This window comes from Danio aesculapii, chromosome 1 (assembly GCF_903798145.1).
Source record: "Danio aesculapii chromosome 1, fDanAes4.1, whole genome shotgun sequence".
NCBI lineage: Eukaryota > Metazoa > Chordata > Actinopteri > Cypriniformes > Danionidae > Danio > Danio aesculapii.
Window position 1 is genome coordinate 20,857,217 of NC_079435.1, and position 18,343 is coordinate 20,875,559.

At 38.0% G+C, this 18,343-nt stretch overlaps 2 protein-coding genes across 5 annotated transcripts in view; one reads left to right on the top strand and one right to left on the bottom strand.

Annotated features, from left to right (window-relative positions):
• Positions 1–231: 231 nt before the first annotated feature.
• Positions 232–1,564, top strand: LOC130227930 (GTPase IMAP family member 4). The gene is given in 4 exon segments (XM_056456750.1): positions 232–247; positions 728–1,222; positions 1,225–1,377; positions 1,380–1,564. Coding segments are annotated over 4 exon segments (849 nt in total).
• Positions 1,565–6,646: 5,082 nt separating this feature from the next.
• LOC130228704 (GTPase IMAP family member 9) overlaps positions 6,647–18,343 on the bottom strand; it is a 28,247-nt gene continuing 16,550 nt past the window's right edge. Inside the window, exons 1-4 of one of the 4 annotated variants that reach the window (XM_056457150.1) lie at positions 14,350–14,596; positions 10,845–11,082; positions 10,546–10,609; positions 6,647–8,042 (exon numbers count right to left, since the gene is read on the bottom strand). In XM_056457150.1, the coding sequence (XP_056313125.1) occupies positions 6,681–8,042; positions 10,546–10,599 (1,416 nt within the window). In that variant the 5' untranslated portion in view covers positions 10,600–10,609; positions 10,845–11,082; positions 14,350–14,596 and the 3' untranslated portion in view covers positions 6,647–6,680. Of the gene's footprint in view, positions 8,043–10,545; positions 11,083–14,349; positions 14,597–18,343 lie in introns of those variants that run through there. The other 3 variants (XM_056457155.1, XM_056457143.1, XM_056457148.1) reach the window with 3 other exon arrangements.

Here is an 18,343-nt window from a genome sequence, read left to right on the forward strand (position 1 = left end):
GACATTAACAAAACCAAACATGCAGTGTTTATTTCCATTCTTTTAGCAAAGGGAAATGTTATGAAAAATGGCTGGGATTTGCTTACGTATTTGCAACATATATTTGGATAAAAAGGGGCCTAAAAAGAAGCCCAGTAAAAAGAGCATAAATTGTTTCTTTTTGCACAGGACGGAAAGTCTTCAGCAAAGTGTAACCAAAAACGGAAATTCTTATACTCAAGTCTTTGGTTCATGGAAGCCAACAAAGGTAAACCATCAATGTACATATAATTATTTTAAATCTTCACAGTATTTCTCTATAGTTTACATTATCACTACACATTAGATTCGAATATTTAATATTAATTTATGGATATCGGAATGTGAAATAGTGAAAAAGAAAACAAAAAATGTCTATTTATTTTGAATGAAAAAATAAGAGCTTTACAGAATATAGAGTAGGTGAGGAGAACGGGGATGAAAGTAATGTGGGACGAAAATAACAAACCGATTTTCCTGGAGTCCTGACAGCAATTGCTTTACAGGCTATCACAGCACTTTCTGCATGCAACCTTGCGGCATGTTAAGCTCTCTCGGTCACTGTACAAAACACATATTTCCTAAAGCAAATGCTTTGCTATAAAGTAACACAAATTGATGAAGAAAATCATTATTAAAAATCCTCATTTCAGTCATTAAACAAATTTATATTATACAGTAATACAATGTTTGTTTCAAACAATTCCAGAGCAGCGGCATCCATATGAGGAGCTTAGGATTGTTCTCTTGGGGAAGACTGGAGTTGGGAAAAGTGCAGCTGGAAACACCATTCTAGATGAAAAATATTTCAAAGAGGATTTTTCATCTTTATCCACAACAAAGGTTTGCTGGAAAGCTACAAAGAGCACAAGGGTTGGTGTTATTCATACACCAGGTTTGTTTGACCCCAGCTTTACTATAGAGGAAATGGTCAGCAGGATTAAGCTCTCCAATCCTCTTTCTGCTCCCGGTCCACACGTCTTCTTTCTGGTGCTTCGGCCTGGCCGATTCACAAAAGAAGGCAAAGACACGGTCGACATCTTTGGAGAAGATGCAAATAAGCATATCATGATTTTGTTTAGGCATGGAGACGAGTTGAAGGGGAAAACTATTGAAGAGTTTATCACTGGAAATCCTGATTTGAAGATGCTCTTTGAGAAATGCCAGAAGCAATACCATGTTTTCAATAATGAAGCCAATATGCCATGCAAGTTGATCAGCTTTTAGAAAAAATGCATTAGGTGATTTCTGGAAATGGAGGACGCTTTTACACCAATGAAATGCTTGAGAAGGCAGAGAATGGCACTGAGGAGAAAAGGCGAATCTTGCTAGAAAAGAAAGAGCAGAGAAGCCGAGAACTGAGATGCTGAAAACCAGCTTTGAAGCAGAGCCTCTGAAACAGGCTATGACAGAGCTTTGGGAAAGACATGAGAGAGAGGCCAGAGAAAAGGCTGAGAGAAACAACAGATATCTTCAAATAATTATAGAGTTTCTGGCTGCTACTCTTGAAAAGTTCATTATGAGGAAACTTGGGCAAAATCAATAAGTGATCTACAGCTGTTAGGTGTTGGGAGACATCAAGGTGAAGTATGTGTTTTCTGTGCCACCTAGTGGAATTACATTAATTAAACATATTTTCAAACAGCCTTTGCACACACTCACCACATCATTAAAGAGATAGTTCACCCAAAAATGACATTTCTGTCATCTTTTGTCCACTCTTTACTTGTTTCAAACTTTTCAAGCCATTGACTTCTATAGTAGAAAATATATGATACTAAGGAAATAAATGATTACCAGCCTTCCTCAAAATATCTTATTTTGTGTTAAACAGGAATAAAGTAACTCATAAAACTTTGGAACCACTTGAGAGTGCATAAATATTGATAAAACTTTCATTTTTGGGTGATCTATGCATTTAAAGAGGTCATTAATGAATACTTATTGTAATGTGTTTGTTGAGGTTTATTCATAATTCATTATTATTATTTATTTATTTTTTATTTTTTGCTCTTTTTGTTTGCTCTGATTGATTTACTGAAGCAAGTGTCTGAAAGACTGTCAGTAAGCAGCCACTGTAATGAAAAAGTATCATCTGCCCTGGCCAAAGACCATTTTGATTGATGTAAACACAAACAATGGTCCCAGAGTATATTATGTTTTACATTTTTAGCATTTTCTATAGCTTCCGAGAATCCAAAAAGAGCCACATATTGATAAATAATGTTATGATGCTGTTTTAACATTAAGTTATGGGTGAATTGCCTCTTGTTATAGTTTGTTAACAATCAGGAAATGTTTATGGGCCAATGACAGAAATAGAAATGGCTGTGCCAGAGCTCCAACATTAAAAACAGAAAATCTACTTTTAAATTATAATAAAATCTACAGATTAGTAATTATTAAAATATTTAAATTATTCTATTTAATAAACATTTTCTGGAGCATTAAAGGCCATTAACAATATAATACAACTCCATGTCATATAGTCTAAAAATAACATGAAATAATAATAATTGGTGTTATTATAATTAATATGAATAATATTGTTATTTAATATTATTATTAATTAAAAATTGTATTACTTTAACACCATCACTGATTGCTTTTGAGTTCAGCATTTTACGACACTCTGTCTATTTTAGGATACTCTTTATTTAATAATAGGTAAACTGGATTTTTTTTTGTTTGGCTTTCCTTGACTTGCTTTCATTACCTGGTATAGGCTATCATAAGCTAAAAAGCTTCTTCATATTCAATTACTTTTGTTTAATATGTATTCTGCATCCCTGATTACAACTTACCTTTTGAAGAATATTAATGAGTGAGTTCATGGTTTTGAAGAGATCTTTAACTGCTATTTATTACCATTTGAAATTAGCAATGAGTGAGCTGATATCTCATTTAAATGAAAATTTCATGAATTAAGTAGATTGTTATCATAATTTTGATTAATTTGGCATTTTCTCTTTGCTTTCTGTATAATGTTTTTTGTTTGCAGGACAGATTGTCTTTTAAACTAATCTGTGTACTTATCTTTTTGAGCATTTAGCCTGTTTCTACAATTTTAGTTATTAAGACATTGTTATCCAGCACAAGACACAATTGTAGTAACATATTATTAATGTTTATTATTTTGCCTCTTGAATAAACTGATTTATTATTAACTGGCAGTGGTGTTTTTTATTCATTCAAGAATTTATGATATAATATAATCAGAACTAAAATTAGTCTTCAGTTATAATTATATTTCATTAGAATTCAGTTAATCCTCAAAACCATCCTCAAACCGCTCCTGTGTGCAGGAATATCTTCCTACACGTCTCATCATAACTCTATTGTTTGTATTGATTATATTTTTGGCCTACGTAGTCTCACAGTTAACAAATGAATGTTGATTTGGTCAGCCACATTTACAGAAAGGCCATGCTGGAACACGAGCTGCTCTGTGTTGTGACAGTGAATGACAGTGAAGACTGAAGGTGGAATAAAATAAGAGATGTTTATTTGTACAGAATACAGAATAAAAGAAATAATAAAGGAGAATGGCACTACATTAGAACAGCGTAAAAACAAATAACATGAGCATTCACTCATTTTAAAATCCCATCACAACCTCATGTTTTTGGTACATTTAGATGACTTTGGTCTGTGTTTTATTCATGTTTCAGTCAAGCATCACCAGAGGGTGTTTGGTAGCAGACTAAGACTCGTCTTTCAGGGTTCAGATAGCAGCACTAACACATACACTCACCAGTCACTTTATTAGGTACACCTCTCCAACTGCTCGTTATCGCACAAATTTCTAGTCAGCAAATCACATGGCAGCAACTCAATGCATTTAGGAATGTAAACATGGTCAAGATGACCTGCTGCAGTTCAAACCGAGCATCAGAAGAAAGGTGATTTGTGACTTTGAACGTGGCATGGTTGTTAGTGCCAGATGAGTATTTCAGAAACTGCTGATCTACTGGGATTTTCACGCACAACTATACTTAGGGTTTACAGAGAATGGTCCAAAAAAAGAGAGAGAAAATATCCAGTGAGTGGCAGTTTTGTGAGCACAAATGTCTCGTTGATGCCAGAGGTCAGAGTAGAATAGCCAGACTGGGTTGAGCTGATAAAGGCAACAGCAACTTAAATAACCACTCACAACAACCGAGGTATGCAGAAGAGCATCTCTGAACACACACAACACGTCCAACCTTGAGGCTGTTACGCCCTGATGTTAAATGCCTAGGAGTGGGAATAACAGTGAAAAGTTTTAAGTGTTGGTTGGGGTGAGTGTGGATCAGTCCCCTGCCTTCACGACAACACATCAAATTCAAGTTAAATAATTTGTTAACAGAAATGTACAAAAGTAAAACAAAACTGGGAAGCAAAAATAGACTTCAGGAGGGGAAAAGGCCAAAACAACAAACAAAAGTACCCTCTAGCTAGTTAGGGAGTAAAACTGTCTAAACTGACAAAGTAAGATTAAATCAACAACAGAAATGTACACTAACTCCCTAACTAAACATAAACAAGAGAAAAAGGGTTTTAGAAATAAGATGGCACCCACCTCCCTACAGCTTCCAAACACAAAGTTAATTTTCAAGAACAGAGTTCAAGTGGTTTCAATAGCTTTTACAACAGATTTTTAACCTCAACAAGTCAAGCACAACAGCAATGATAATTTCTCATCAAAACCACCAAGCAGGAGAGAGACCACACTCTGGGGGGTGGGGGGGGTGGGGGGGGGGGGTGTGAGAGAGAGAGAGAGAAACCAAACACAATAATACATTCAAACACCATAGAATATAACAAGGCGGATGGGCTACAGTAGCAGAAGACCACACCGGATACCACTCCTGTCAGCTAAGAGCAGGAAACTGAGGCTACAATTCACACAGTCTCACCAAAATTGGACAATTCAGATGGTAAAGTCAGAATATGGAGTCAACAGCATGAAAGCAGGGATCCATCCTGCCTTGTATCAACAGTTTAGGTTGGTGGTGGTGGTGTAATGGTGTAAGGGATATTTTCTTAGCACATTTTGGGCCCATTAGTACCAGTTGAGCGTCATGTCAATGCCACAGCCTACCTGAGTAATGTTACTGACCATGTCCATCCCTGTTTAACCACAGTGTACCTGTCTTCTGATGGCTACTTCCAGCAGGATAACGCGATATGTCATAAAGCGCAAATCATCTCAGTCTGGTTTATTGAACATGACAACGAGTTCACTGTACTCAAATGGCCTCCACAGTCACCAGATCTCAATCCAATTGAGCACCTTTGGGATGTGGTGGAAGGGGAGATTCGCATCATGAATGTGCAGCTGACAAATCCGCAGCAACTGCGTGATGCTATCATGTCAATATGGACTAAAATCTCCTCCAGTACCTTGTTAAATCTACGGCATGAAAGATTAAGGTAGTCCTGAAGGCAAAATGGGGTCCAACCTGGTACTAGTAAGGTGCACCTAATAAAGTGACCGGTGAGTGGACAAATGAACAGTGCTTACAGAGCAAAGGCACTACTAGATGCTGTACGAAATGTACAACATTTGTGACCCTAAACCTCAAAACCAGTCATAAGTGTCAATAAATTGAGATTCATTATATAAAGCTGTATGACGAAGCTTTGATTTGATGTATGGTTTGTTCTTATAGGACAAAATTTGATTAAGATACAGTACAACTATTGGACATTATGTAATCTGAAGATAAAAGAAATCCAAATAGAGAAAAAGGCACCAAAGTTGTCCAAATTAAGTTGTCCAGATCTTAAGAATGCATCAAAAATTTAGTTTTGATATTTTTACAGTGAAAAAAGAAATCTTATCATAGAATATCATAGAACATGATCTTGCAGTGGCGCAGTAGGTAGTGCTGTCGCCTCACAGCAAGAAGGTCGCTGGTTTGAGCCTCGGCTGGGTCAGTTAACGTTTCTGTGTGGAGTTTGCATGTTCTCCCAGCGTTCGTGTGGGTTTCCTCCAGGTGGTCCGGTTTCCCCCACAGTCCAAAGACATGTGGTACAGGTGAATTGAGTAGGCTAAATTGTCCGTACTGTATGTGTGTGAATGTGTGTATGTGTTTCCCAGTGATGGGTTGCAGCTGGAAGGGCATCTGCTACGTAAAACAAATGCTGGATGAGTTGGTGGTTCATCCCGCTGTGGTGACCCCGGATTAATAAAGGGACTAATGAATGAATGATCTTTAATTAAAAACCTAATGATTGTTGATCAATAATTTTGACCCATCTAAATGTAAAACATACACCCATACAACATAAGACTGGTTTTGTGATCCAGGGTCACATTTGTTTCTACATTATATGGGAAAAATGTATCTATTATAATAATAGAAAAAAAAATAAGCCAACATTAAAAAACAGATCACCCAAAAATGAACATTTCCTCATCATTTAATAAGACAGTAGAAACAAAAAATACTATGAAGGTTAATGGCTGCTGCTTTCCTACATTATTCAGTACATCTTGTTTTTGAACAAGTGGAGGGAGTAAACGATGACTGAATTTTCATTTTTGGGTGAACTATTGCTTTAACCTAAGCTTAACACTCAATATGTGTTAAACAACTCGGGGTTTTTTTTTTTTAAATGGTTTTTTTATATGCAATGCTTGATTGCAAACAATTAACAAACCACACTTATACCAGCTAACAAGGGTCTTCAGACTGACCTTTTATGCCAGCGTGTTGGAGTAGGTTAGAGCTAAACTCTGCAGGACTTTGGCCTTCCTGGAGAACAATTACTAGTTGCTGAGCTTCATCTTCAGCCGACTGCCGAAATATATCCCGTAATTCCACATAATGATTTAAAGTCTTGCAGTTTTGTTTGTAAATTTTAGGATTTTCTTTTGGTAAATAATTCATAGTGTTTGCACCAGAGCGTATAAAAAAGCATTTTGATTTCCTTTTCTTCTTGTCAAGTGTTGTGTAAAAACGTTTCCTCTTAGTCAGTTTGTACATTGGGACAATGTCAATTTCAATAACCCACTTAATACTGCTGTCTTTACATATTACTGGAACAAACACAGGGGGCCTAATACAAGCCCTTGCAATGTTACTTTTACCTTTAAAGTGCTCCTTCAGACCTGTATCAAACTCATCAATATATTTATTCGGAGATGTCAACTCGAGCCCAATGATTTGTCCATGTTTGTACTGTGGTTCATCTCCAACACCAAAGTGAATGGTTCCATTGGTTCGATCATTCATGCATCCTGCGGCAAACCAGAATGTTTCATTTGAAAATTTTTCTAAAACATCCTTTTCTGCCGCATTAGCTGTGTTTACCAGGAGTTTGTACTCATGCACGGGGTCAAGAAGATTGCTTGGACCAGTCTCAGGAGGAAGTATTTCCTTCTGTATGTATTGAAACGTTCCTGTGCATGTATCAAATGGCCGGGGCTTACAGAAATGAGTTATAAGGATTTTTAACGGCTTTATAAAGCCACTTGGGTGTTCTGTGGTCTTACTTTCCACATTTTGTGCTTGTTGTGTTGTCAAAGATGAAGCCTGAGATTGTTCACCACTCATGCCATCTACTTCATCATGATTCTCTGATGTCTCATTCAAGGACTTCCCTTTATCGTCTGCATGTTTAGCTTGTAGGAGCCATGTCCTTGTTGATGTACCATTTTCTTCAATGCTCAGTTCAGCAGATCCAGTGGTGGGACTCTCAGCTGCTACGTTTTCTTGCTCAGAATGCTGTAATGCAGAATCTCCTACAGATGCAGTTGTGTCCTTGGGGCCATCCGAGGACGTTCTGAACAGGGCTACATTTTTAAGGATTTGAACTGCAGGTCCATGCTTTAAACCGGCATCCAGGAAGTCTTGTTTTTCAAACAGATTTAGGCAAGCTCCTTTAACATCCTCTTTGTACAGAATATCAGCATACTTCTGATCGACTTTCATATCTATGAGCCATTGATGGACGTGATCTTTTGTCCAGTCTTCCATGTTTTTCAGCTCTTTCCATGTTTCTGGCAGTTTTTCGTGTTCTGTGCTTTCGCCCTGCTAAAAAAAGCCAAATGATTTTAAATGGATACTGAGAAGTTAAAATCACAACAACTTTTGCATTTGGACATTGACCTTAGGCCTGAGCAATTAATCGAAAAGTAATCGAAATCGACATTCAGAACCTATAACCGATAAATTTTTTCGTGGTCGTTTTTTTCTGACTACTTTCCCTACCGCATGTGGTCCTTCTCTGTTAAGGCTGATTTATACTTCTGTATCGAGCGCACATGTATAGTCCGACGGAGCATTTGCACGGTCGCATACCCATGCACCTCTCACAAGCGTGGACGGCGCAGAGAGCTGCGGGAGAGGAGCGAGCTTGTTGAGAAGAGCTACTTGGGTGGAGCTCATCTCTAATGAGAGGGAGCTTGAGCTCTAGCTCCTCCTCTTATAAGCTGTTTTCATGCGTACACTAGGGGTGTAAGGAATCACAACCCACAGTTAAGAACGCACGGGACCTGCAAATAATAACTGTTTTTGAACTTGTAGGTTAATTCAACATTTATAACAATTGCAGAGAGATCGCCTCCCGCGTCATTCAAAGCATGTGTATGAAAGCATTTTGGCTTCACTGTAAAATGTAATGATGATGGAAAAAGTTGTTGTAGGACCTAATTGCTTTCTTAGGTTATTAATTAAAGGTGTTTTTTTGTCACTGATGTTTAACCTGCATTAATGCATTCAGTGTAAAGCTGCACAATTAAACATTAAAAGATCGTGATCTCAAATTAAACCCCCGCAACATGTATGAAAAATTATGATGATTTTTATATCTTTATTAATCTTTCAAAGCGCTGCATTCAAATCTGCGTTTGACCGAGAGAGATTTAGATTTAGAAGTACTGTGATAACAGGATATAGTTCAGATATAAACACTGATGTTTATGGTAAAGATTAAAATCACTGTTTAATGGAACTTGACGCTGGTGAATGTTGCAGCAATTACATCGTTTAACCAATAGGTGGCGACAAACAACCCATCAAAATTATGTCACTGAATAGTTTTTCAAAAATGGTCCACCTATAATGAAACATAAAGTTTTATATATGAATTGTTGAATCATTAATTGAAATTAAATATGATCTGTTGTACAAGATGTTAGATTTCTATATTTAGCATTATCAGCAACAGTAGCAAAGATCATTTTTCATACAGATTTTTTTTTCCAGCTGGTTCTTTTTTGATTTTGATTTTATTAACATTACAGGTTCTAAGTTCTGTTTGTTAAAACCAATGGGTTTTGCAGTAATATTTTCATATACATAGAAAGAAAATGATATTTATCTCCTCCCTTTTTTGCTGATCCGTGACTTAAAAACCATAGTGTGATCCAAAATGTAAGATTTGTGATCCATTACACCACTAGCATACACCTACCCCACCTCTAACTCCAACCCCCAGTTACATGCCTTGTAGAAGAAGTGCAGCACACTTCTCAAGCTCAAGCTCCCCCTTGCTGGAGCTCAGCTCTGCCCATGCTCTGCAGTGAGTACCACTTGAGCCTGTTGGAGCGAGTGCTTACAAGTGTCGAGTACCGTGGAGTAGCTCTTTTTTTGTGTTCATCTTATGATTATGAAGTTGTCACCTCTAGATGAGCTAGTTTTAGCATCTTGTACATTAAAGTAACATTCAGAAAAAACAAAACCCCCACAAAGATACTCAACACAGAGAAACATAAAAACCTGCTGCCAGCTACCAAGTTATTGCAGAGTGTCACAAAAAGCACACAGAAGTATAATAATATAATATAAATGTAATATAATAATAAATGCACGGCTAGGCAAAAGACAGGTGCCATGGATCATAGAGATCACTTGACGTAGAAGTATAAATCAGGCTTTAAAAGCTTTGCATCCACATCTGAACCCTGATCAAGTAGAAAAATGGACCCATTGTAGAGCCTTACTTTGTACTACATTGACGATGATTAGAAGCTGCGCCAGAGATGCCTTGAGGTGGCATATTTTCCATTACATTAAAGGTATTATTTACATTAAAATATTTGATTACAGAAAATAAAGAAATACAGTGTTTAAAATATAATTTTAGTTATTTCATTTAGAAGATACTGCTTATTTTCTACGTTTAATATGAAAAACTTAAAAAATAATTAATTTTGTTTCTAAAAGTGCAAGTGATTTATTTTTACTTTTTCTAAGAAAAAAGTGACTGTTCGTTTAGGGCAATGTGTGTTTTAATTTCAGTTGTTCAACGCTGATGTTCAATGAATAATCATAGATAGTCAATAGTGTGCGTTTAATTTAATTATTTTAAAATCATATATTGCACCCTTCATTCAAAAATCTCGCACTTGTAATATGTGAGCATATTTACTGTACAAAACTTGCCAGCAAACTATGAGGGCGAAAAATTAATTAATTAATTAATCGTTCATTAATTGTATTCGAGTTAAAATGTTCAATTAATGAAGAACTTGATTTTACATTACCAAATCGCTCAGCCCTTAAGTGACCTTATATATAAAAAGTTTAACAATACCTTTGTTGAATTTGCTGGTTCTCCTTGTGCCATTGCTTTTATCGAGTCTTTCATCTAATTCCGCCTAAAAAAAAAAGGATTACAGGGATGAGCTCATCCAGTAACATCTGCATGATATTTGCAGGGAATTTTATTAACTTGACTTCACAGAAATGTAATTACCAACATGATGTGCGGTGTGCGGTCTAGACAGAAGCAGCATCCCAGGAGTTTTTTTAATTCATTTATTTCAATTAACAGCTTATGGATTTTTTAAGGATAAAAATTATACTGGGAAACATTTAGTTTATTCAACTCACCTATAAATGTGCATCTCAACTTTCCTGTTTCCACCAAAACTGTTGGTCCACAGGGTCACTATACATGGCCGACTGCTATAGCTATTATGGACTGGGGGAAACCGGAGAACCTGGAGGAAACCCACACCAACACGGGGAGAACATGCAAACTCCACACAGAAATGCCAACTGGCCCAGCTTGGATTTGAACCAGCGATCTTCTTACTTACTGCTAACCACTGAGCCACCGTGTCACCGTCTGTGTGAAAGATTGTTTAGGTGGTTTCTATGAAAATGAATAGTGAGATCAAAGCTGATGGAGGGAATTCAAGATGGAGGGAGTTTAAGTTTTCATCAACCACACATGAAGAAACATCAAGGTAAATATTGCTTGATAAAGTGATATATTTATTCTGTCATTTCCAAACGTGCGCTACCTTCAAGAGTGTTTTTTTAAAAGCAAACAAAATGAAGGTAAAAAAGAGTGTTATGTATACATGAAATGCTAGTCTCAATTCAAAGCTAATAGGATGAAGCTATCTATTTTTATCCCAATAAACCCATTTCCACCACTGTCATTTCCACCACACTGCCCCCTGTGGTGGTAAAGACATTTATGGTTATAAAACACAATTGATATGGATTGTAGTGCAGGGGTTGGACAATGAAACTGAAACACTGGATAATTTAGTGTTGGAGGTTTCATGACGATTCAATTTGACCAGCCTGGTGACCAATCTTCATTGATTGCACATTACACCAGAGTGTGAAAGTTTAATTAGCAGAGTCATAGCACAATTTTGCATAAAATATAGCAATGAACACAACATTATGTCATACAGTGGCATATCAGAGTCCAAAAGAGGACAAATGTATGGTGTGCTTCTCGCTATCGTGTGACCAAGACAGCAAGTCTATGGAATGTATCAAGAGCCACGCTATCCAGAGTAATGTCAGCAAACCACCAAGAAGAAGAGCCATATCCAACAGGAGTAACTGTGGATGCAAGAGGAACCTGTCTGAACGGGATGTCCAGGTGCTAATACTGGTTGTATCCAAAAAAACATAAAAAAACAGCTGTGCCCAACTCAACTCAGCAGCTCAACTCTCCTATTTCCACCAAAACTGTTGGTCGGGGGCTCCACAGGGTCAATAAACATGGCCAAATGCTATAGTCAAACTTTTGCTCACTCGTGCCAATGCTAAATGCCTGTTTCAAAGGTGCAGCAGCCAAAATCTTGGGCTGTGGACAAAGTGAAGCATGTATTGTTCTCTGATGAGTCTATCTTCTCTGTCTTTCCCACATCCGGGAGAGTTACAGTGTGGAGAAGCCCCAAAGAAGTGTACCACCCAGACTGTTGATGCCCAGAGTCAAGCATAGGGGGTATCAGTGATGGTTTGGGCTGCAATATAATGCCATTCCCTAGACCCAATACTGGTGCTAGATGGAGCATGACTGCCAAGGACTACCAAACCATTCTGGATGTCCATGTGCACCCTGTGGTTCAAACATGGTATCCTGAAAGTATGCCGTGTTTCAGCATGATAATGCACCAAGACACACAGCAAGACTGGTGACAGAGTGGTTTGATGAACATTAAAGTGAAGCTGAACATCTCACATGGTCTGCACAGTCACCAGATCGAAATATTATTGAGCACTTTGGGGTATTTTGGGAGAACGAATCAGGAAATGTTTTCCTCCACCAGCATCACGTGGTGACCTAAACACTATTCTGCAAGAAGAACAGCTCAAAATCCCTCTGGCCACTGTGCAGGACTTGTATCTGTCATTCCCAAGATGAGCTGATGCTATATTGTCCACAAAGTGAGGCCCGACACCATTTTAATAAATTATTATGCTTTAAAACCAGGCATTTCAGTTTCATTGTCCAAGCCCAGTAGATGTGTAATACTTTTTATTTTAAATTTTATTTTATAATATATAATTTAATATGTTCACCTGTTAGACAAATCAGTTTTTTTAGATCAATCTCAGCCTTAAACATGCATAAAATGAGTGGGTATGCTTAATAATTTTGTAAATTGAGTTTAATAAGTGTGACTTTACGAGTTTAATCATTTTTCTAATAAATATCTAATGTTTCTCTATGTGTGGGTTTCCCCCTCATTCCAAAGACATGAACTATAGATGAATTGAAAAACTAAATTGTCCGTAGTGTACATGTGTAAATGAGTGTGTGTATATATTCATTCATTAAGTTTCTTAGTCCCTTTATTAAACTAGGGTCGCCACAGCGGAATGGACCGTCAACTCATCCAGCATATGTTTCACGCAGTGGATACCCTTCAAGCCGCAACCCATCAATGGGAAATTGATGTCTTTGGACCTGTGGGGGAAACCGGAGCACCCGGAGAAAAACCCTGTGTACACAGGGAGAACATGCAAACTCCACACAGGAATGCCAACTGACCCAGCTGAGGCTCGAACCAGCGACCTTCTTGTTGTGAGGCGATTGTGCTACCCACTGCACCACCTTGACGCCCCATGTGTATATATTTATATAGATAATAGTATTTCCAACACTTGTTGATTAATGTTACAGTATTATAATGTAATATTATAATGTAGTATTAATTAAAGGGAACTGACACATTTTAATAAATACTGTAGTTTACACTGTGGTGTATTAAAACGTAATATAGTTGTAGTAAATTTAGTAGGCCTACATTGAGCAATTTGCTTATTTTACTATAGGTGTTGCAACTAGAGATCAGATTAATCTAAGTACTTTATTATAGTATGGGTGGCACGGTGGCTCAGTGGTTAGCACCGTCACCTCACAGCAAGAAGGTTGCTGGTTCAAGTCCCAGCTGCGTCAGTTGGCATTTCTGTGTGGAGTTTGCATGTTCTCCCCGTGTTGGTTTGAGTTTCCTCCAGGTGCTCCGGTTTCCCCCTCAGTCCAAAGACATGTGCTAGGTGAATTGAATAAACTAAATTGGCCATAGTGTTTGTGTGTGAATGAGTGTGTATGGGTGTTTCCCAGTACTGGGTTGCAGCTGGAAGGGCTTCAGTTGTGTAAAACATTTGCTAGAAAACTTGGCGGTCATTCTGCTTAGGTGACCCCTGATGAATAAAGGCACTAAGCTGAAGGAAAATTAATGAACAAGTTTACTCAACTTCATAAAGCTAAAAGTGCCCGTAGTTGAAGAATTACCCATGAATTGCATCATCGTCATATGGGCTTTATCAAGTTCAACTTTTCGATTGTTGTCAGACAGTTTGTAAACTTAACGCCGTCGTTATATTTAACAAACAGTTAATTCCTTAAAATGTAGACAAATTCCTTTCATGTATATTATTTTAGCCTATGTTGTAGCAGGTTACAGGCAAGCAGTGGCTGGCGCTCTGGGCAAACAACGGTCGTGCCGCCCCTAGCAAGTTGCAGATGCACATTGCCCATGCCACTGCATGTAAATTATGCCTAGGCTACTGGAAGTTACAGAAGTCTACTGGAATGATACGAGGGCGGATTATAGAACTCATACACTTAAATTGAACTTACTTTAATGCAGTTTGAAGTATTGTTGGAGTCTTGCGAACAGTTTCTCCTCCACGGGGAAGCGGTGTCAGTTATCCGCACGTGCCCGGTTATGAATGACCATTTCAACAGATGTTGTACGCGGTATTTCGGTAAATTATTAATTTACGTTGTGTGTTAATGCTAGTCCTCCATGATTTCCTGTCACCTCAATGTCTCCTCTCTCGCCCTCTGACAAGGGAAGTTCGCGCATCCAATCCGCGCCCATTCATCAAATAGCCTGTTCAAGAACGCAGATTACGCCATAGATGACGACGTCACATCTCTATTTATACAATTAGATCTTGAGCAAAACATATATTGCAAAATAATTGACTCTTTTAAAAAGTCTTTAACGTGGTTTGTTGTTGGTTTTATTGTCTGGGATCTCCTGCTACTTTTCCCCAAGCATTTATTTTATGGAAAAGTTGATTGCTTGATGCAAGAGCTTTAATCAGATTCAGTGTGATAATTATGATGATGCAAAAAGTTTCTATGTTGTTCCTGTAGATCAGTGGTTCCCAAACTGGGGGTCGCGACCCCTGCGGGGGTCGCAGAATAATTTCAAGGGGTCGCGAGAGTTATTTAAAAATTGTGTAATTTTCAGTGATTATAATAAATATTTTTCAGTATTACAAGTGAAAGCTAATATTTTCAGATTTTTAAAAAGATATTACTGATTCATAAAGTATTTAGGACACATTCGGGCAGAATGCATCTTTGTACTTGAAACGCAGCCCTCAGGAACAGTTTAAAACTGTTGTCATGTCAACTTGCCGCAGTAAACAAAGCCTTCAACGCTTGCCCCGCCTTCGCGCTCTTCTTATTGGCCCACTACTCTACGAACTGAACACGAATGATTGGTTAAAATCAGCTGTCAATCACTCAGTCAACGCCTCCTGTCTTCAGATGACAGGAGCTACAACCGCGAAAATGTACAGCGCTGAAGACGAGAGAATGAAAACAACACTGACAGATTTTGTCTTAGAAACACCTAAAGCTACAAATATTGGCACATCTGATTACTGATCATGTGCTGAATGTTAATCCACCAGCTATACTTATTGAAGAGTGGATAAAAGACTTCCATTGGCTTCAAGTCTGCTATGAAAATAACTAGCATTCACTGTAAAGTCTGTGGGATATCTTTTGGGATATCCGTCCGTGTATCTTTTGGTCACTCAATTATGTTATAAAAATGTCTTTTCTTGTGATAACGGGATTTCATTGAGACATATTTTCCTCACGCATGCATATTTATTTTTTTGCTTGTTAGTTTTGATTAGTGTTGATTTTCAAATGCAATAAATCTGTTTATAAAACTTGTAGTAACAGTGCGATAATTGGTGGGAGCCACTAAATTTTAGCTGGTGCGCCTACATTTTTAAAGTTTGAAGCACCAGTGTTACCAAGCAAAAATGTTAATTTAGAGCCCTGTAATGTACAGTAAATATAGTTAAAATATTGTGAACAGCTTAAAAAAGCTATTTTTATTGTTTGTATATGCTTTGGTAGTGGGGGGGGGGTCGCGAGTTCTTGACGATCTTACAATGGGGGTCGCGGGTTTAAAAGTTTGAGAACCACTGCTGTAGATGATACCTGCGACATACACTCACCGGCCACTTTATTAGGTACACCTCTTCAACTGCTTGTTAACGCAAGTTTCTAATCAGTCAATCACATGGCAGCAACTCAAAGCATTTAAGCATGTAGACATGGTCAAGACGATCTGCTGCAGGGGAAGAAAGATGTTAGTTGGTGACTGGCTGGTCTGACGCACAACATGTAGAAGACCACACCGGGTGCCACTCCTCTCAGCTAAGAACAGGAAACTGAGGCTATAATTTGCACAGGCTCAACAGAACAATAGAAGATTGGAAAAACGTTGCCTGGTCTGATGATGTCGATTTCTGCTGGGACAATCGGATGGTAGGGTCAGAATTTGGTGTCACCAACATGAAAGCATGGATCCATCCTCTCTTGTATCAGTGGTTCAGGCTGCTGGTGGTGTAATGGTGTGGGGGATATTATCTTGGCACACTTTGGACCCATTAGTACTAATTGAGCATCGTGTCAATGCCACAGCCTACCTGAGTATTGTTGTTGACCATATCTATCCCCTTATGACCACAGTGTATCCATCTTCTCATGGCCACTTCCAGCAGGATAACGCACCTTGTCATAACTTGTGAATCATCTCAGACTGGTTTCTTGAACATGACAATGACTTCACCGTACTCAAATGGCCTTCACAGTCACCAGATCTTAATCCAATAGAGCACCTTTGGGATGTAATGGAACATAAGAGTCACATCAGGGATGTGCAGCCGACAAATCTGCAGCAACTGCATGTTGCTATCATGTCAATATAGACTAAAATTGCTGAGGAATATTTCCAGGATCTTGTTCAATCTATGCCACAAAGGATTAAGGCAGTTCTGCTGGCAAAAGGGGGTCCAACCCAGTGAGTGAGTGAGTGTAAGTAGGCTGTATCTCAATGTCTTGATTAGTCAGCAGTCAAAGTGACAGTAAATCACCGTCTGGTTTGGCTCAGCTGCCAAAACCAACCTTCATAGACCACAGCGAATAGCCCGGACTGCTGAACGAATCACTGGCTCTACCCTTCCTATACTTCAAGAACTGTACTCTTCCAAAGTGAGTAAAAGGGCTTGCAAAATCACTCTGGAGGCCTCACACTAAGCACACTTCCAGTTTGAACTGTTACCGTCTGGTCGACGCTACGAGCACCGAGCACAAAAACACAAGAAACACTGGAAAAGTTTCTTTCCTCAAGCTATCTACCTCATGAACAGTTAAATATTTCCCTACTGTGAAATAAACGTGCAATACTTTCTCATACGCACTTGTACAAGCACCGTATAACTGGTATATTTATAACAAATCTGTACATACAATTCAACACCCAGAGTGTTTTGCATCTCTGTTTAATGTTTGTCATCTTTTTTCATATTTATTTTGTGTTGTCACTTGTCGCTTTATGTACACTGGAAGCTTCTGTAGCCAAAACAAATTCATTGTGTGTGTAAAGCACACTTGGCAATAAAATCAATTCTGATTCTAAAAATCAATGTTTTCCTAAAATAAAAGCCACATTAATACACAGCCATTCAGAAGAAATATGACTAGCTTTAAAAGGTGTGTTGTCTTGTGGTTTATTTGTATCAATGAAAACATCCTATAGTATTTAATAGTAAATAATATAGTGTTTTGACCACATATAGTAAAGTGTATTATACTGTACCTGTATATTATAGTGTTTCCAACAGTTTGTTAATTAATGTTGCAGCATATTTTAGTGTTAGTTACAGGGAACTGACACATTTTAATAAATACTGTATTGTACACTGTGGTGTATTAAAACCTAATATAGTTTTTTATAGTAGTAAACTTAGTAGGCTTACATTATTGAGCAATTTGCTTATATTACAATAGGTGGTGTATAATCACAGCAACTAGAGATCAGATCAAAGTACCTTATTATAGTATGGGCAGCATGGTGGTTCAGTGGTTAGCACTCACAGCATCTCACAGCAAGAAGGTCGCTGATTTGAACTGGGCCAGTTGGCATTTCTGTGTGGAGTTTGCATGTTCTCCTCGTGTTCGCGTGGGTTTCCCTTCAGGTGCCTCGGTTTCCCCCACAGTCCAAAAACATGCGCTATAGGTGAATTGAATAAACAAAATTGGCCGTAGTGTATGAGTGTGTGTGTGAATGAGTGTGTATGGGTATTTCCCTATACTGAGGTGTGGCTGGAAGGGCATCCACTGCATAAAACATATGCTGAAACAGTTGGCGGTTCATTCTGCTGTGATGACCACTGAAATAGAAACTAAGCTGAAGGGAAATGAATGAATGAATTATAGTATTTTAAGTGATGGTATATAAAAATTAACCATAGTTTTGCTACGCAAGTTTAACCCTGGCATTTGTAGTAAAGCTGTTATTAAATTTTAAGTTTAA